We start from the raw sequence: 21,232 nt of genomic DNA on the forward strand, positions 1-21,232 counted from the left end.
AAGGGCAAGTTACGCTTAAATAGTAAAAAAAGTTTACATATCTAGAAATATCAAAACTCGAACACATGTCATTTCATCACCATGGGGGAGGCCATTTTTAAATCAATAAAATAGAAAGAAACATGCTAAAAACTCACTCATCGCCTAATTGACATTCAAAACGGTTGACGATGACAAATGCATTGGATTGTAATCTTTCCGTTGATGTTTGCAAACTGCACGATCAGACCTCATAAACACTCAAAAGAATAACTATGTAAGAAGCATTTCATCAATGTTTACAATCGTTGTCGAATCACACGACATATATTATTGCGCATAAAATAGTACGCTTTCAGACTGATAGAAAGATCGATACGTAACTCTGTTCAATACATCACGGTATACTATTCTATAGATAATATATAATAATACATCGCTTTAACAATCTAAAAGTAGAAATAATTCTTTTAAACGGAGTTTTTAATAACGAAAGTGAAAACAACGGAAGTTGGATGGATAGTCTGTGAGATGCACTTCGGCTCCAGAAAAACAATACAAATAAACTAAAAAAGACGTGTGGGGGACAATTTTCAGCTGGATAATATTTGTAATAAGGTAAGTGATGATATCTCTACGTGGTCATTTCTATTATTTAGTGCGATCTCTTGCTGATTAATGTTAAAAGTTGTTTTACTAGTTGCCACCCAACTGTCAAAATAAGTATTGTGTTTTCTCAGGTATGTGTATACACATACCCGTTTTTCTCACCACTGCACGTGGTTTCGACCGATTTGTTTTGCACGTTTTTCTACGGATCACAGCGATGCCACGCTTTCAAAATGGGTAGAAGGAATAGAAATATTAAATCAATCGTTTGCCAATTTCTTTTTATTCCTTTACAATTTTAAATGTCGTCTGCAATCTATTTCAATTTGAGATGGTTTAAAATTTGCAATTTGGTTGAGAGGTAAATAACACAATTGTTAAACCTTTGAAATAGAATTGTGACTCTTATTATCCACCATACCTGGATTTTTAAAAAGTAGTTACGTTTTAGTTATTTTTAGAACTTTGTTTAGGATATTTATCCAAAAAAGGCAGTTGAATAAAAACTCATTTGTTGTTTTATGACAATAATTTTCTGTGAAATGTTGCTAACTTGACCTTGTATATGTATATAGCTTTGTATTTATTCCACTTAAGGTAGTGCATATCCTTCCTAACTTTAGATTGAGATTTTGTAAATTAGTGTAAAAATATATTGGTTTTAAACCAAAATATGAATAAAGCACACAAATATTGACTGTCAAAAATGTGTTTATGTTATTCTATCCGTCTTTAGCTTTAAAATGATATATAGTTTGACCATATTGTACCACATTCAATGAAGAAAAACCAAAGCGAAGTTTTAATGAATTTTATCCCCCCCATGAACCTTAAACAAATTATGAATGTTACATGTAAATGATATACATATGGTAAACTATTGAACAACAACAATGTGCGGGGCACATCAATATTTATCACGGAAACAAAATTATTTGACATAAATATTCCCTGAATTGAGTTATTCATCCGAGAAAACGTTCCGTTGGGGATTGCAGTAATGAGATTTTAAGATAAATCTAAAGCCAACAGATTTTCGAGCCCGATGAAAACGTCACTTTGAACTTCACTAATTGAGCAATTACTAATCTCCAAAACTCCATTAAGGTAGCGCACCTCTAATGGTCACATATCCAAATATAATCTAATTAATTATTTTCTTAATCAGCATCATTTCACTGAACTACATGCAAATGTGTAGGTAGGCTTTCCATGCTTTAAAAAAAAAATATACCGATTTTTTCAAAACCACCCCACGCTCGGCTTTTGTCCAGTTTATTTTCACCCCTGGGGTATAAAAAAGTTCCATAATTCATTCAAATTTCCAAATATGGGCATGCAGTTGGTGTGTACAGATGCTGTAAAGGTGTTTAAAGTTGAAACAAGATGAAATACGTATTCTTTTACAGACATTTATTTTTTACAATTTTTTATCTATGGAAGAGCGCCATGAAATGTAAGTGATTTCAGCAAAGTAAAAATTGGGTCGGTTAAAACAAAGTGTCATAAAATTTAAAATAGTATCATTTAAGTCATATTTTAAACTTAGTTTTTATAGAAACACTATATACAGCAAAAATACCAAGACTATACAGATTTACCGTTTACTTTTTGAAATAAAAATAAAAATGCAACATGCATGGTTCGTATTTTCAACAGTAAATCACCCAATGTCGCCATAACGTTGTTTTAATTTTAATTATTGAAGAATGTGCATAAAAATTGCAACATATTTAACAATAAATATAGCTTATATGCCATATTAAATCAAATACGTTAGAAAATAAATAAAACGCGTCGCAAAAAAGTATACGTCGTCGGCAGGATTCGAACCTGCGCGGGAATATCCCAAAAGATTTCTAGTCTATCGCCTTAACCACTAGGCTACGGCACCTAATAGTAGGCTCTTCAACGTTCGAAGAAATCGCGGGAAATCATTAGAGGTGCGCTACCTTAACATTATAATCCTTAAACATTCCAGCTGTCAGAGTGGAAAAATTGTTGCCACCAAGATCTAACGAGTTAAGTGTCGAGACACTGCAATTTTGCAAAAGGGTTCCATTGACAGTTGAAATATTCGGTAATTCACAAAAATTGCTTTCCTAATGATGTTTCTAGAGTTTCACTATTCCATAAATTACAAAACTATCATCTGTTCAGTTCGTATGTTAAAATTTCATGTTCTTTTATAGAAGTGGATAAAAACAAAAACATATCCCTTGAGACAGATTCTGGAGTTTCAATTTTTGCAGTTAAATGTGTGCTGAGTGGATTCAGTAGTAGGAATCACCGTATATATATATTGTATATATAAACAATGACATATATATACAACAACAAATATAACGTGACGTCAAGGACGTACTATACTAAAGCGCGGCGCGGAAAATAACGTAACGTTACATTCACAACATTCTGCAGCCAATTGTATAAACATTTTAACCGCAAGGTAACCACGTTATCGCGGTAACCAGACCGCTTACCATGGTTAAACCATTTGTATAAACAATTTACAAAAAAATTACCACGCACTTACCGCGGTAACTTTTTTACCCACCTATGCTAGCTGGGTAACTGCATTTTAACCACAACAAACATGGCGGACGTTCATATGGTCAGACATCGTAGACCTCGACTTTTTCGACGAGTCGACAGACAGGAGACGGACTTAATGGACGACGAAGTGCGCCGAAGGTATAGGTTTTCGACGGACAACATTGACCGACTTGTGGGACTGTTGGAGCCAACATTACGAAGACGGACGCGACGAAACCAGGCACTGACCATTCGACAACGGATCATGTTGACTTTGAGGTTTCTCGCTTCCGGGGCTTTTCTCCAGATAATAGGAGACACCTTCGGCGTGGACATTGCAACTGTGTCCCGAGTTGTGACCGATGTGACGAACAGCTTGTTTGCACTTAAGGATATGGTGATAAGGTTTCCCGTGACTGACGCTGACAGACGACGAGTGATGACGGGTTTCTTTGAAATGAGAGGGTTTCCGGGCGTTATAGGCTGTGTCGACGGCACACACGTCCGTATCATTTCTCCCGGTGGTCCAGATGAGCCTTCCTTTGTGAATCGAAAAGGGTTTCATTCCCTCAACGTCCAGGCAACTTGTGACCACAAAGGTAAGTCCCTTCTACAGGTTTGGCCTCTTAAATGCCCATGTAATCCGGTACTGTAACATTTCAGTACTGTACGTATTTTCATCACTTTAGTCCGGTATATATCTTAAACATTAACTCTTAAGGAAAACAGTTTGTTCAACTTTTTTAATTCGCAGTGATCAACGTGTAATTTCACTACTTTATCACTATTTCAAGCACACGCAATTATATTTCATTTGATTTGCAGATGAGAGCTGATATAAATACAGCAATATAAATGCATACCATATTATTAATGCGCGCATCTATTTTGCCATATTCAAAATTCTTTTCTATAATCTTCAACTTCCATTCAGTGATCCACCCATGACAGAGACTACACGCTAACTGAATTCAGTTTACTCAGTACTGACGTAGTAGTCTGTAATGACATCACAGCAATCTTGACACATGTGTACTTTGGTACATGTCAGGCCATACATGTATTTGAGCTGCTGAATAAGAATCGCGTTTTCCTAATAGAGGCTCCTGTGGGGTATTTCAACACTGGTTTCACCTGTAACACTTTTTGTCAATTTGTTTTTTTTTAATCCCAATATCAGAATTCTGCCAAGTACCTAGGTGTCATTTGAGAAAGTGAATTATCTGAAATGTATTTGGTTAAACCACTTAAAAACACACAATGTAATTCATTATATTGCAATGTCACCTTGATTATGCTAGTTCATCCTGGTATTGTGGACTAATCAAAGGGTTAAAAACAAATTTCAAAATAAGAATAATAGACTCATTAATAATTATGACTGTAGGCACCCTGTTACTTTGTGCTCCAGACTTTGAACAGTTAGGATTGTTAAATATTAACCAGGGGTGGTATTCCAGAAGCATCTTAAGTAAATTTATTGTTATCCTTAAATTGGGAAATTTTCTTAAGTGTTTGATTTCATATTTCAATAGCTTGGTATCAAGATATATATTTAAATAGCATCATTATAACAATATCATTTTAGGAATACCAAAAAACATGTGTTTCCTTATTAAGTAAAAAAATACAAAACATTGTAATTTTGAACTTTAAGTGAATTTTTTTAAGAATTGACTTAAGATGTTTCTGGAATACCACCCCAGAGTTATAAGCAAGTAAGACTGAATCATGTTCACAAGATTTATAATGAGAAATTTTCTTTATGTATGAATGAGCATTTAAAGAGAACTAAAGATCTACATAAGTATAGACAGGAGTCAAATTTCTGTGTGCCTCAAGTTAATGGTATTACTGCATGCACATTCTACTGCAATGGCATTTTGGACTGGGATGCTCTGCCATAAGATGGATCATGTTTCATAGCTTTCATGCTTGATTGTGAATGTCTCTTTAATGTTTATCAATGTACTGAATTTTTATTCACAGGGATGTTTACAAGTGTGAATGCATGTTGGCCTGGATGCTGCCATGACTCCCACATCTTCCGAATGTCCAAGCTTGGACAGCATATGGCCAATCACCATCAAGGTTGCATTTTTGAATCTTTTGGTTCAAAATATGTAATCCTCAATGCTGATTATGTTCACTACTATAAAAACAATCAGTGTTTATCCCCTGGTCAAGTTTACATTATTTAAAAAAAACTTCAATTTTGAGACATGTTCATGGTTACAAGTTATCAAAATAATGTTAATGGTAACTACTACTGCATTACATATTTATAAATTGTTTCCAGCAGAAGACACATCTTATTTTGGTTGAAAATTGCCATTTTTCTTTCAATGATTATGCAATTTTTAAATTACTATTATAGTACATGTAACTATGTACAATAAGGTGTTATATTCTTTTCAGATCCTGAACGTGGATATCTTTTAGGAGATAGTGGGTACCCTTGCAGGCCTTTCCTGCTGACACCGTTCCTTCAGCCAGGTGAAAACAACAAGTCAATGTCATGAACTTGTATTGAAGAAGTAGTTTTAACTAGATCTTGTGAAATATTATAATGACAGTTTTTTTTTTCGTAAACTGCAAAAAATAAAAACACACAAAACAACTTTTATGTATGCTAAGCATATAATCAACACATATATGAAAATGAAATAGATTGTCCTTGATTCTCTAAATACTAACTATTTTTCCATTAAATAATTCAATATTAAAACTATAAACATATAACTGTTTTCACAGAGTCAGAAGCTCAGGAAAGGTACAATGCTGCGCACATCGGCACCAGGAACAGTATTGAAAGGGCCTTTGGGGTTTGGAAGAGAACCTTTCATGTCCTCCATAGTGAGGTATGTAAGGAAATTGTTTATATTATTGAGGATAAAATGTATTAAAGATTATAACATGAAATGTATTTAATCAACAAAGATGGTAAATGAAAATTTGAATCATTATATATTGCCATGCATAGTTGAGATTGATCGTATTGTCATAAGAGATGTTCAGTACCAATTTGAAGTCAATCGGTGTAGAAATTAAGAAGTTAATGTAAAATAACATAAAACAAGATATGTGTTTGTCAGAAACACCATGTCCCCTTATGCACCGCTTTGAAGCTATATATTTTATATTTGACCTTGAACGATGACCATGACCTTTCACCACTCAAAATGTGCAGCTCCATGAGATACACATGCATGCCAATTATCAAGTTGCTATCTTCAATACTGCAAAATGTATGACAAAATGTTAAATTTGGAACAAACAAACACACAAACCAACCAACCAACTAACAGACATAGCAAAAACAATATGTCCTCCTACTATAGTGGTGGGGACATAAAAATGAGTGAAAATCTCTGACCCGGCCCCACCTCAACCATCATGACTTTTGACCCAGGGGTCGGATTAAAAAATTTCAAATACAATTTAGTACAGGATCGCACATATGCTCATAGCTTCCATGTATGTAAGTTTCAAGGTTCTTGGGCTTATAGTGAAGGAGCAGATAATGGGGATTATATTGGTTAGTTCATTTTTAAAGAAACTATGTACATAAATTTTTACAGCAATTGATCAAATTCAATAATGATCTTCATTCTGAATGACTATGAAAAAGGAATTAAAAAATTGCACAAGTCTGAGTCAGACATTATAACAACTTTAATTCAAATAATTATAAATCACAGCAATAAGCTCTAATAATCAAGGATTTTTCTTATATTAATCACAATAATAAGTTCTAGAAATAAAAGATTTTTCTAATAACAGAAGTCAAGATGAAACTTTGTAAAAGTAATACAAGTCAATTCACTTTATTGAAATAACCAATCAATAACATTCTTACATGAGTTTTAGTTAACAGACAGGTGTCACTTTGGAGTATACATCTGCACCAGATATGGAATATGCAAACATTCAATTAGATCTTATATCATGTCAAATGTGCAATCATGTCCCAATAAACCAGGTTTCATGAGATATGGAACATACAGTATATGGCATTAAGCCTTTCCTGAGCTTCTGACTCTGTGAAAACAGTTATATGTTTATAGTTTTAATATTGAATTATTTAATGGAAAAATAGTTAGTATTTAGAGAATCAAGGACAATCTATTTCATTTTCATATATGTGTTGATTATATGCTTAGCATACATAAAAGTTGTTTTGTGTGTTTTTATTTTTTGCAGTTTACGAAAAAAAAAACTGTCATTATAATATTTCACAAGATCTAGTTAAAACTACTTCTTCAATACAAGTTCATGACATTGATTTGTTGTTTTCACCTGGCTGAAGGAACGGTGTCAGCAGGAAAGGCCTGCAAGGGTACCCACTATCTCCTAAAAGATATCCACGTTCAGGATCTGAAAAGAATATAACACCTTATTGTACATAGTTACATGTACTATAATAGTTATTTAAAAATTGCATAATCATTGAAAGAAAAATGGCAATTTTCAACCAAAATAAGATGTGTCTTCTGCTGGAAACAATTTATAAATATGTAATGCAGTAGTATTTACCATTAACATTATTTTGATAACTTGTAACCATGAACATGTCTCAAAATTGAAGTTTTTTTTAAAATAATGTAAGCTTGACCAGGGGATAAACACTGATTGTTTTTATAGTAGTGAACATAATCAGCATTGAGGATTACATATATTGAACCAAAAGATTCAAAAATGCAACCTTGATGGTGATTGGCCATATGCTGTCCAAGCTTGGACATTCGGAAGCTGTGGGAGTCATGGCAGCATCCAGGCCAACATGCATTCACACTTGTAAACATCCCTGTGAATAAAAATTCAGTACATTGATAAACATTAAAGAGACATTCACAATCAAGCATGAAAGCTATGAAACATGATCCATCTTATGGCAGAGCATCCCAGTCCAAAATGCCATTGCAGTAGAATGTGCATGCAGTAATACCATTAACTTGAGGCACACAGAAATTTGACTCCTGTCTATACTTATGTAGATCTTTAGTTCTCTTTAAATGCTCATTCATACATAAAGAAAATTTCTCATTATAAATCTTGTGAACATGATTCAGTCTTACTTGCTTATAACTCTGGGGTGGTATTCCAGAAACATCTTAAGTCAATTCTTAAAAAAATTCACTTAAAGTTCAAAATTACAATGTTTTGTATTTTTTTACTTAATAAGGAAACACATGTTTTTTTGGTATTCCTAAAATGATATTGTTATAATGATGCTATTTAAATATATATCTTGATACCAAGCTATTGAAATATGAAATCAAACACTTAAGAAAATTTCCCAATTTAAGGATAAAAATAAATTTACTTAAGATGCTTCTGGAATACCACCCCTGGTTAATATTTAACAATCCTAACTGTTCAAAGTCTGGAGCACAAAGTTACAGGGTGCCTACAGTCATAATTATTAATGAGTCTATTATTCTTATTTTGAAATTTGTTTTTAACCCTTTGATTAGTCCACAATACCAGGATGAACTAGCATAATCAAGGTGACATTGCAATATAATGAATTACATTGTGTTTTTAAGTGGTTTAACCAAATACATTTTAGATAATTCACTTTCTCAAATGACACCTAGGTACTTGGCAGAATTCTGATATTGGGATTCAAAAAAAACAAATTGACAAAAAGTGTTACAGGTGAAACCAGTGTTGAAATACCCCACAGGAGCCTCTATTAGGAAAACGCGATTCTTATTCAGCTGCTCAAATACATGTATGGCCTGACATGAACCAAAGTACACATGTGTCAAGATTGCTGTGATGTCATTACAGACTACTTCGTCAGTACTGAGTAAACTGAATTCAGTTAGCGTGTAGTCTCTGTCATGGGTGGATCACTGAATGGAAGTTGAAGATTATAGAAAAGAATTTTGAATATGGCAAAATAGATGCGCGCATTAATAATATGGTATGCATTTATATTGCTGTATTTATATCAGCTCTCATCTGCAAATCAAATGAAATATAATTGCGTGTGCTTGAAATAGTGATAAAGTAGTGAAATTACACGTTGATCACTGCGAATTAAAAAAGTTGAACAAACTGTTTTCCTTAAGAGTTAATGTTTAAGATATATACCGGACTAAAGTGATGAAAATACGTACAGTACTGAAATGTTTCAGTACCGGATTACATGGGAATTTAAGAGGCCAAACCTGTAGAAGGGACTTACCTTTGTGGTCACAAGTTGCCTGGACGTTGAGGGAATGAAACCCTTTTCGATTCACAAAGGAAGGCTCATCTGGACCACCGGGAAAATTGATACGGACGTGTGTGCCGTCGACACAGCCTATAACGCCCGGAAACCCTCTCATTTCAAAGAAACCCGTCATCACTCGTCGTCTGTCAGCGTCAGTCACGGGAAACCTTATCACCATATCCTTAAGTGCAAACAAGCTGTTCGTCACATCGGTCACAACTCGGGACACAGTTGCAATGTCCACGCCGAAGGTGTCTCCTATTATCTGGAGAAAAGCCCCGGAAGCGAGAAACCTCAAAGTCAACATGATCCGTTGTCGAATGGTCTGACAGTGCCTGGTTTCGTCGCGTCCGTCTTCGTAATGTTGGCTCCAACAGTCCCACAAGTCGGTCAATGTTGTCCGTCGAAAACCTATACCTTCGGCGCACTTCGTCGTCCATTAAGTCCGTCTCCTGTCTGTCGACTCGTCGAAAAAGTCGAGGTCTACGATGTCTGACCATATGAACGTCCGCCATGTTTGTTGTGGTTAAAATGCAGTTACCCAGCTAGCATAGGTGGGTAAAAAGTTACCGCGGTAAGTGCGTGGTAATTTTTTTGTAAATTGTTTATACAAATGGTTTAACCATGGTAAGCGGTCTGGTTACCGCGATAACGTGGTTACCTTGCGGTTAAAATGTTTATACAATTGGCTGCTGATGAGAAAATGTATCATCACTTATAAGATCCTGAATCATTCGTGAAAATCTTAATATTGCAGTAACACTTATTTGACCACAAGTATACACGTTAATTTGACATGAATATCAAATGTTTATCACTCAGTTTCTGGATCACGATTTCTTAACTGTCTCTCGTATTTCAATTACAATTGCGCGTTTAGCTTTTAATACTTAAATGTTCTCTATTTAACATCACTGACTGTCTCTAATGGATAGAGTTTCACTATTGGTCTATTGGTTATTCCATGTTTCGTCTGTATCTTCGCGGCACGGACTGAACCATCATTTCCGGTCATCAGCTCCAGGACAACAGCAAGTTTCCAATGAATACGTGGACCCTCATCGTATATCGGCACGACATCTCCGACCCGAATGCGTTTCTGGTTAGAGCCCGTTGTTGTGTGGAACTCTCTTAAGGCAGTTAAGTACTCCGACTTCCAACGTCGCGAGAACTCTTCGATGATGTCTGACTGCTGCTTCGTTCGACTGGTAAGTGTCGTCTGGTCACTTTGAATCTGCGTGATATTATCGTCGGGTAAATGTGTGTGATGCGGAAGTGACGTCATCTTGCGGCCGTAAAGTAGATGTGAGGGCGTTAAAGGCTCCAAGTCGTCGATGTTGGATGATACGTGCGTTAGCGGTCTGTCGTTGATAACAGCTTCAATCTCTGTCACTATCGTCTGCAACGTTTCCATGGACACGTATCGTCTTCCGAGGATCTTCTTTAGAGACGTCTTAGTGAGTTCGATGAGACGTTCCCAAAATCCACCGTTTGGGAATAAATCGCCACTCTGTTCCCTTTCTGCTGAGCTCTTCTTGTACGACTTGGGAGTTGAATAGCTTCTTAAGGTGATTAGCAGCAGCAATATAAGTCGTAGCATTGTCTGATATCATCACCATGGGCAACGACTTCCGGCTGGCAAATCTCCGAGACGCTTGAAGGAACGAGTCGGTTGATAGGTCTTGTCAACTTCCAAATGGACGGCTCTTGTTGATGCGCATGTAAAAAGGCAGATGTAGCATTTCGTTTCACTTCCGGTTGCGTTCTTTACAAATAATGCGCCCTTTAAATCTACACCTGTGACGCTGAAGGGCGGGGCTCCGTTGACTCTGACTTTGGGGAGGGGAGGTGGGTCTGGTGCTGCAAAGCGTCTTACGGTTACTCTGGTACACTGTACACATGTCCTCAGTAACGATCTTACACACTGGCGGATGGATGGTATCCAGTACTTCTGTCTGATCTGTGTAATGGTACTGTTAACTCCGGAATGAAGTTGGTTCTTGTGGACATCGAACCAAATCAATTTGGCCAGGACATGTTTCTTTGGTAAGAGGTAGGGGAATTTGACATCATACTCTATGGGGGCGTTATGAATTCTACCACCACAACGAAGTAGTCCTTGCTGGTCCAGGTACAATCTAAGTTGTTTAACAAGCGGTAAACGGATACTGTTTGATTGAAGATTTTCCACTTCATCTTGAAAGTTGGTTGTTTGACACGATCAAAGACATTAAACTTCTGCCTCTTTTAATTCCGTTGCTGACAAGCTGTTGGTTAGTCTTTCATCTCTTGATCTTCTGCAGTTGTGGATGAATCTGTATACATAAGCGGTGACGCGAAGTAATTTCAGGTAAGTACTGTACTTCTCTTTGTTGATTGCTCTATGGACGCCCGTGATCTCCGTGCAATTTAACATCACCACATTTCTCCTCTGCTGCAAACTCGTGTCTTCACTTTCGGATGTCGTCTGCAGAATTGACTGGTCGTATTTCCAAGTAGGCCATTCTTCTGAGTGAGGTAACCATGTCGGACCGGCGTTCCATAACTGGTTGTCAAGATAGGTATCTGCTGATACACCACGTGTCAGTAAATCTGCTGGGTTTTCATGGGTGGGGCAATACCTCCATGGTGACTGATCTGTCAGCTGGTGGATTTCGCCTACTCGGTTTCGGACAAAGCGTTTCAATGATTTGGATGTAGTTAGCCAGTGGAGTACAATTTGGCTGTCTGACCAAAATGTCACTTTCTGTGGGGGGAGGGACTTTTGTAGATGGAATGAAAGTCTGGCTCCAATCAATGCTGCCATCAGTTCAAGTTGGGGTAGGGTTAATGTCTTTAGTGGCGCTTCTCTGTTCTTTGCCATTACCAGTCTAGATTGTGATTGGTCTCAAATGTAGGCTGCTGCTCCGTAGGATTTGACGCTTGCATCTACAAATATATGAAGGCTGGTTTCACTGTTCACTGAGGGTAAGAATTGTCGGGAAAATTTCACATCTGTAGCTCTGTTGAGGGATTTAGCTAGCTGCTTCCAGGTCTCGCATATATGATCGGGTAAAGCGGTATCCCAGTCATATTTGGCTTTCCATAGTTATTGAAGTAAGATCTTTTTACTGACGGACACGGGGCTAAGTAGACCAAGGGGATCATAGATCTGGGATGAGTATTTTAGAATGGTTCTCTTCGTAACGACATCTAGGATTGGGATATTTCTCTCAACAAATGACATTTCATCCTTGACCGGGTTCCATCTCATCCCATGTATCTTAACAACTTCGTCCGTATCTAGCACATTCTCTTCTTTTGCACGGGATCTAAGTGTTTCACTGTTGGAGGTCCATGAACGGAGATTCATACCTGTGCTGGACATCAAACGTCGGGACTCTGTGAGGTAGGTAAGTAGATCTGACTCTTTCTCGAAGGTTGAAAGTATATTGTCCACGTATATATCCTTATCGATAACCTTAGCTGCGGGCACGTGCTTGCTTATTTCAAGATGTTTCAAAATGGTCGCAATAAGCATGAATTGCGAGCAGGTGGCACCAAATAACACGGACTAGAAACGGTAAGTTTGTAATGGGCTGTTGGGGTTTGAAGTTTCGCTTGTCCACAGAAATCTGGTAGCGTATCGGTCTCCTTCATTTAATCCGACATGAAGGAAGGCTTTCTCAATGTCTGTTGTGATGGCGTAACCATGGAGACGGAATTTCACATGAATGATGGTAAGGTCATTCAGCATGGGTGTGGTCGACTCTTAACAATCATTCAAGCTTGGGAACTGGGAAGATGTGCGGCAGCTGCAATCATATACTATCCGAATGGGCGTGGTCGATGAATCCGTTTTCACTGGGTGGTGGGGAATGTAGTGGAGTTGTCCTGTGGGTGGGGTATTGTTATCTATTCTCTCAAATAAACCACGTCGTTCCTGTTCAGCAATGATTTCGTCATATTTCTGGAGAAGATGGGGCTCTCTACGTAGTCTTCTCAGAGTACTCTCGGTTCTTGCTTTCACGATGTCGAAGTTACTAGGCAGGGGCGAGTGGTCTAGTTTCCAAGGTAATTTGGCAGTGTAGCTTCCGTTCTCATATTCTATGGATGAAGTCTGGTAATCCTTGAAATAGCGTGTCTTGTCTATGTTCTCGTCGCTCTGAGTAACTCCCATACTCTCCAGATTCCAAAAACGTTCTAATACGTCCGCTGTCATAGGCGAAGCCATTACGTTGAACACGCGATCTGTAGCTCGGCTGTTTTGTGCTTGGAAAGGTCCCGATAACAGGTAGCCGATCTTTGATCTCACGGCGGTGGGTCCATTTCTACGTACTATGTGGTCTTCAACGATATCCCAGTAAAAGTCTGCACCTATCAGCATCGAAATTGTAAATATGGATTTTCCTGTAACTGGATGGGCGAGTTTAAGACCTTGTAGATACGGTAAATAGGACACTGGTTCTTGGTATCTCTGGTTGAGGGGCGTTGAAATAATAGGTACTATTAATACTCGTATCGGGATCTTCTGGCCTCTGTCTGTAACAACGTTCACTATAGCAACATCTGTTTGCTGTGCTTTGTTGCTAGTGCTCCCGAACGACGATAAGTATATAGTCTCTGTGCCTTGAATGGGGAGTTCAAGTTCCTGGGCTAATTGTTCCGTAATAAACGACTTTTGGGCACCCTCATCGAATAAGATGTTTGCTTAAGTCTGTACATCACCTGACGATACGGTTGCTATGGCAGTTTTCAACAATACATCATTGTCTGGAAGGCTCGTGCACGAATGAAGTACGGCTGTTTCCGGCGATGCAGTCTCGGCTTTTTTCGTCTGGTTGTCCTTTTCTCTTGATTTGCAAATTGCCGTATGGTGTTTTAGCTTGCATAATTGGCATCGTCTCCTTGAACCGCATTTAGCTACTTGGTGAGTGCCTAAACAGTTAAAACACACGTGCTTCTCTTTTATTATTTTCCAATCTCCCTGTTGATTGCACGATGCAGATCTTCTAGTAACCAACTGTTATCTCCCTTTTCACGTGCTAACTGCTTCCTAATTTCAACTGGCATCTTATCTATAACAACTGGGACTAGTAAACTACCGTACGTGTCTCGACTCTGACTTATAGCTTCTAAACTGCGAATGTAGGTCTCCATTTTATCATGAAAAGTTCTCAAACTTGACACTTAACTGGACGGGGCGGGTAGTTGTAATAGAGCCTGCATGGAAGCGTGTATGATTTTGTGTTGCTGACCATGCCTTTCCTTCAGTAGATCTATAGCACGTGCATAATTTGCGTTAGTCATGGCAAAACCTTCAATTACTCGTGCGGCATTTCCTTCAAGTGCGGATTTGAGATACGTAAATTTCTGAACATCGGTCAGATTAGCGTTCATGTGAATGGTGGACTCGTATGAATTCCAAAAGGATTGCCATCGCAATATATCTCCACTAAAACTTGGTAATGAAATTTTAGGTAGCCTGTAAAATTGTGCCGAATTGCTACTGACTGAATGCTAAGAATTGTAACTTACAGTTCTGTCGGTAAAGAAAGAAGCGTCTGGGTTCAAACCATTGTGGTTGCGCTGCTGATCACTTGAATTTCTCTGGTCAACTCGTGGTAGATCGGTAGTATGCGGGGCTGCTCTCTTCTCCTGTTGATCTCGGAAAGCTCGTAAGCGACACAGCTGGATATCCAGTTCCGCTGAATACGTGTCTGTTTGAAAGATCTCTTTCTCCAATCCTTCTATCTCCGTCTGTGAAAGTGTTTTCTCATTCAGTGTCTCTAAAATAGTGACTTTCGCTTCAATAGCGTTGATAATAGCATGAAAATCGGTAAATGAATCGTTCTTCTTAGATTGCTCGATTTTCTCCAAATATTTCTCAATGAAACGGCGGTGACCCTCTCTCTGTATCTATATTTTCTGTAGATTCTTTTTTTTTCGGCACCAATATCGCGATCCTGTGGGATAATAAAGGTACAAAGCGTTGTGTGTTCAGGTTTTTCCTTTTGCCTCAGATTAAAATATAAACAATGACGTATATATACAACAACAAATATAACGTGACGTCAAGGACGTACTACACTAAAGCGCGGCGCGGCAAATAACGTTACGTTACATTCACAACAATTGCACTGACACACGACTTTGAGTGCTGAAACCATTTAAAAGCATATTTGTGCGGTTATGAACTTTTGCCATAGTAATAAATGATTTATACTGTCATAATATTTAGCATAATCAATAAAAATGCAATATATTTTTTTACCAGAGTTTAAGACTTTGTTGATTATACTTTTTAATATAAAGATACAGTCGACTGTGCTCTTTCCTTTTTGGTAACCAAATTGAAAGTCAGATATAATTGTGTTTCTTCACACCATTTAGTCAGTCTGTTTAAAAGAACCTGGGAATATATGTTTAATAAAATAATAATAGTATAATAACAATGTATTGTGTTCAACCGAACTACTATTGTTTCGATATTTGCAGCATAGCTATGTGTGTTGCGTGCTAAGCAAATACAATATTAAGTTCAGGTAGCATGTCATAAGTAATGATTGCGATATGGTTGTGTATATTGGGCGTTTTTTCTAAATTAAGGTACTGCACAAATAGTTAATGCGATATGGTTATCTATATTCGTCCTTACTTTTAAAATAGTGAAGTGCCACATAAAACATTGACTGTAATGTCGTTGACACACTTTACCAGAATCAAATATTATCGAATCATATAAAGTAAAAAATACACCAAGAAAGTTTGATGATTTGAAATTGCATGTTTATCTGCTCGTTGCTGTAGTGACGAAAATTTGGGAAAGAACCTGGGCCCTGAAAGAACAGAACTACACTGTACCGATATATCATTTATCATTAATGTTACGCATCGTGGTGTTAGTTCACCTTTATTTTGAATTTTCGTAATGTGTTTTACATGGAAAAGAAGGTTGTGAACGAGTACCAATGGTATACAGTTACGTTGTCAAACGGCAGGCTAATGAATGTTTTCGAAACTGTGATTTCTTGCTTGATTGATAATTGAAATTTGTTAAAATAAGTATTTTATTTATATTTAAGAAATATATACACAAGACAAATGGACTGAGCCCGGTGATACTTGTTTTGAGAATTATTTGTGCATAGAGAACGTGAAGTACAAACATCAATTGTTAAAAATTTCTTCTCTGAACCTTTTGTCACCCGATAAAACCTAAGTATGCTTTAAAAAAAAACATGGCATAACTAGCTTAATTCAACTGGTTTTTGTGAACTTTAATCCACGTTTTCATTGATTTGATTATACTTTATATGTCGCACATGTGAATGTCCTTATACATATTTCGCAATACTATCACGTAAAATAAGGAAATTATGGCAAAAATATCAATTTAACCTTCTTCAAATTTAAATTCTGGACATCGTAATCAAATTCATAGGATAAATAAATTGAAACGTTTAATATAATTTCAAAAATAATACAATTGCAACGTGTTTTAAAAACAAGCTTAACCAAACGAAATGCATCCAAAGCTTACGCATGAAATATTTCACCTGCCAGGGACAACGATAAGCCATTTCCTATGCGATAAATCAGAACAAAATATGTTTATGTCACGCGTTCCTCATAGAAGAGTAATTTAATTTAAAACATACTGTAATAATAAAATTGCTTTAATTTATCTTTCTGATAAAGATATCCATAACATGACCGCGTTATAACAACAACATTACATCAATAGATCATAGTACACAACCCATTTTGAGGGATATCGTTGTAGAAGAGTTTAAAAAACTGTTTATATAAATAAATATGTTGCGTTAAATATATTGTCTTTATTTAGTTTGAGATACGTTTTATCGTTATTATAATCAGAAATTATATATATTTTTTATTTGTCTTTATTTAGTTGATTTTTTATGCATTGTCGTTTACTAAAGAAAATATAAGTGAGATCACTGGCGACGGCAAACTTCTTTTCCTTCTTGAAAAAGTATTCAGTAACACACAATACCGTGACGTTGATTCTACAATGAAACACAAACTAACATCATGTATATTCTTGTATTCTTAGTTATACACATGTCACACTAGTTAGAATGGTTGTAGAATGAAGGCAGTTGTATAGTTTATATTATCGTTTATCAGTCTAGTTTTTGTTAACAATATTAAATGTCAGTAATGTATTGACACTGTCGGACCATCTCGAAAGATATAACTTAGTAATTAATCTGGGATTTTCATTAAACACGCAACTAGATATCCTCTCTCAAAAGTGAGCATGGCATTGGTTTAACTTAATTACATTAAAAGAATATAAGACCATGTATTTTTAACAGCAATTACTACATAAAATTGAGATAGCGCCCGTGTTGATTACATGCAGTTATTGCGACACATCAAACTATCAAAATTAATAAATCCCATCCACCCCAAAATAACCTTAACCTTCGAGAAAGTTGTATTAAAATGCCAAACACAAAATATGAGCGTTAAATGTCGAAAGACTGCAACTCATCAGCGAAAAATGTTATGATATAGACACATTTTCAAAGAAAATTATATTAAAGATATGTTCATAATAATCAAGAAACCTATTATTTATAATATTTACAAATTATTTAATTTATGAAGAAATTTTGACAAGGTGTGATTGTTTTCTATACCTAAGTAAACAAAACATAATTCGACAAGAGATACAAAAATAATAAAACAGTACATTGAAAATGAAAATGAAGCACACTGGCGACAAGCTTGATTCGAAGATCTGCTTGCTTCCGTTGTCTGCTGAAGTATATTGATGTGCACGAGAGCTGACGGAGAAATCGACATCTCAATAGCGATATAAGTGTCCAAATTGCGTTTAAATAAAGACTGAAATGACTAGATGTACATACTTTCATATCATCTCCTTCCGTTCACACTCGTTCTCGTCACATAGGGCATCAAACAGAGAATAATAAGATTAGAGTCTCGTGTTAAATCTGAAAAATAATGATCCTGCGAGCTTCATGAATGATCAGAAAAACAGAGATGTATCGTTTTAGCTCAATCAGTTATCAGATAATCGTGTGAGCTTCATCAATTATCTGAAAAACGGAGATTTATCGTTTGAGTTCAATCAATTATCAGATTTACGCTGTGAATAATTGTGAGAGATTCATCAATGATCGGAAAAAACGGAGATTGATCGTTTGAGCTCAATCATTTATCAGATAAACGATGGGAATTATCATGTGAGCTTCATGAATAATCTGAAAAACAGGGAGAATAGTCGCGAGATGCTCATGACAGATCTGAAGAACATAATGGAATAATTGGGCTACCTTCATGGCTTATACAAAATTGAGGGGAAACAATAGTGCGAGCTTCGTTAATGGTCTGACAAGCTTTAATGTTTCACTGCAACGTTGTTTGAAGGAGGCTGTCTTTACAATCGTAAAGGTTGTTTTCTGATATCAAAATAAGAGATCATTAAACAACCAAAGCAAAAAAGTACGTTACACTTGAATTCAACCATCCCATGTAAATATACTCGTGTAAATTTGCCATAAATGGTTATTTAATAATTTGAAAAACGAGTTGACGTGTATTTGAATTTATACTGTATGCGACGTTCTTATACTAATTTGTTTAATTCGTGGATTTTTAAAAATAAAGCCAAGTACCTTACGGTTGGATGCATAAGTATTATTACTCGACACATGGATTCGGTACCATTTATACAAGCTTGTAGTTGACCAGTTCTGGATGCCGCACCACATTTTGAAACGGTTAGGTCATTGATCTCGTACCGTCGAATTCGGTCTCATTTATACTAGCGTGTAGTTAACAACATGTTCTGGATTCCGCTCTGATCTGGTTAGGTCATTGACATTGTACCGTTACCTCCGTTTTCATGTAGCATCTATACAAGAGCTCAATATACAAGACCTGTACAGACCGGTCTTAACTTTTAATCAAAGCGCTGAAGGCACTGAAGTTGTTTACTATTGCATAATTTAAGACGCAACTCATTTTTTAAAAAGTTTGGAATGAACACAAGCCATACAAATTTATAAAGACTGTGTCTTAACGCATCGGTCGAGATGTGTGTGCACTTTTTATCTTCCTATTTATTTTATAGAGATACCTAAGGCAAGATAACAACAACATAGCCCTTTTCGACATTCTGAAAGCATACAAAGTATGATGAAAATGGTGATGGAATATCGCATACCTATCTCACTAAGAATATAATTTCATGATGGAAATTCCTTGTACAAAATTTTTGATTTTTGACACCATATACAAATTCAAAATATACAATAAGATAATTGATGAAAATAAATAATAAAAAAAATCTGAGATTAATGTGTTGTTAATGCATTACTTGTTACCCCAGCAGTTCACACGGTGTCAACAACTCTGACTTAAACATGGGTATAGAGCACTAATGCGCTTTTTCGGCGTAGACACGCCAGCAGACACGCATGAATATATATTTGAATATGTCATAGGCTTATTCGAGATAAAACCTCTGAACTATGGCTACATCACTGTTTCTGTGGTCAGCGCAAAGGATGTAGCACTGTCTAGTGTAAGGAATTCCGGTCTACCCTATGTATGTTCAAACGAAACAACTTGTGGCCCAGTCGCAAAATTTCAGGGTCAGTACTCGTTCACTAAATCGTCCGGGGAATATAAAATTGACTATCGTTAAACACAATTTTGCCTTCAGGACTGGAAAACAAACATTAACGAAATAGTTTAGTGTCGCGATAAGAGGAAAATCGTTTAATTATCCAACCACAATTGTTTGCCTTACTCGGTCAGCACGTCCGGAAATCGATCCTGAACGACTGGATAGGCTGTCCTTATTTACAAGTTTGCTATTTTGAACTCAATTTTGTATCAAAAAGCATTGTGGTAAAATGTGTCATTAACAATTCGCAATGAGATTTGTTATGACCCTCGTCATGCGAAAATGTGTCTTATTCCATATGCGCCCATCATATATGTAGCCCACTCAGCCTGCGCATCTCTCAGTCTGGTCAGGAGATACATAATGAGACCATAACACATTGAGTGATTGTATAGCGTCACTGTCGATATAGGCGACTGGTCAGCGTTGTCAAACTTAATAGCTTTTATGTGAGATCGTAGCTGAATAGTATACAGTGCGTGTATTGGTACATATAATTGTTTAAAATGCCATTAATAGCAATTGTGAAACTCCATTCATACCATACATAAAAATAGGGGATCGCAACCTGTTTATATCACTGTGTTGCTACTTTTTAAATTGTTTTTCTATATCGAAGATAATCACCATGTTTATGAAAAAAATATTTGAATGAAGATACTTTACTCCTGAAAGTAATAGTTCTTGCATGATTCAATTACATGCATACATCGCGCAATCCAACTACATCGTACAAGAGTACATATTGGCATGTAGATGTGTTCCTTAACAACTGCAATGATTCAGCGATGCCTCAATCCGATTCTATACCGATTTCAAACGTTGACGTCATGTTGACGTCCTGCTAACAGAATAGATGGCCGGCATTTTATATGCGAACCTTAACTTAATTCAGATGTTTTTAGTTTTAGCTCATCTATTTTTGCAGGCAAAGTTAGATAACTCTGGCGTGCATTTTGACAGAATTATGTGCCCTTTTTATACTTAGAAAATTGAAAATTTTGGTAAAGTTTTGCGTTTAGGTCCACTTTTCTCAGAAAGTATCAATGCTATTGCATTCAAACTTGGTACACTTACTTACTATCATGAGGAGACTGGGCAGGCAAAGTTGGATAACTCTGGCATGCATTTTGACAGAATTATGTGCCCTTTTTATACTTAGAAAATTGAAAATTTGGTTAAGTTTTGTGTTTAGGTCCATTTTATTCCTTAAGTAT

The 21,232-nt window shown here is 36.5% G+C and overlaps 2 protein-coding genes across 2 annotated transcripts; one reads left to right on the forward strand and one right to left on the reverse strand.

Annotated features, from left to right (window-relative positions):
* Window positions 1-1,596: 1,596 nt before the first annotated feature.
* On the reverse strand, window positions 1,597-3,074 carry LOC127878286 (uncharacterized). Its single transcript, XM_052424806.1, has 3 exons — window positions 3,060-3,074; window positions 2,541-2,690; window positions 1,597-1,704 (listed from the first exon to the last, which is right to left on the reverse strand). Exons 1-3 carry the CDS (start codon window positions 3,072-3,074, stop codon window positions 1,597-1,599), a joined length of 273 nt encoding a protein of 90 aa, XP_052280766.1.
* On the forward strand, window positions 3,005-9,675 carry LOC127878287 (putative nuclease HARBI1). The gene is made up of 5 exons (XM_052424807.1): window positions 3,005-3,722; window positions 5,113-5,214; window positions 5,542-5,619; window positions 5,878-5,984; window positions 9,379-9,675. Exons 1-5 carry the CDS (start codon window positions 3,185-3,187, stop codon window positions 9,673-9,675), a joined length of 1,122 nt encoding a protein of 373 aa, XP_052280767.1. The 5' UTR covers window positions 3,005-3,184.
* The last annotated feature ends 11,557 nt before the right edge of the window (window positions 9,676-21,232 follow it).

Source organism: Dreissena polymorpha, chromosome 4 (genome assembly GCF_020536995.1).
Source record: "Dreissena polymorpha isolate Duluth1 chromosome 4, UMN_Dpol_1.0, whole genome shotgun sequence".
NCBI classification, from domain to species: domain Eukaryota; kingdom Metazoa; phylum Mollusca; class Bivalvia; order Myida; family Dreissenidae; genus Dreissena; species Dreissena polymorpha.

Excerpts from the sequence above, each read along its gene's own strand:
- LOC127878287 (XM_052424807.1), top strand. The coding sequence starts at position 3,185 with ATGGCGGACGTTCATATGGTCAGACATCGTAGACCTCGACTTTTTCGA. Across the intron at positions 5,215-5,541 it reads TATGGCCAATCACCATCAAG|ATCCTGAACGTGGATATCTT; the intron begins GTTGCATTTTTG and ends TATTCTTTTCAG. Across the intron at positions 5,985-9,378 it reads TTCATGTCCTCCATAGTGAG|GAAGGCTCATCTGGACCACC; the intron begins GTATGTAAGGAA and ends CGATTCACAAAG.
- LOC127878286 (XM_052424806.1), bottom strand. Across the intron at positions 1,705-2,540 it reads TTAAGGATTATAATGTTAAG|GTGCGCTACCTTAATGGAGT; the intron begins GTAGCGCACCTC and ends TGACCATTAGAG.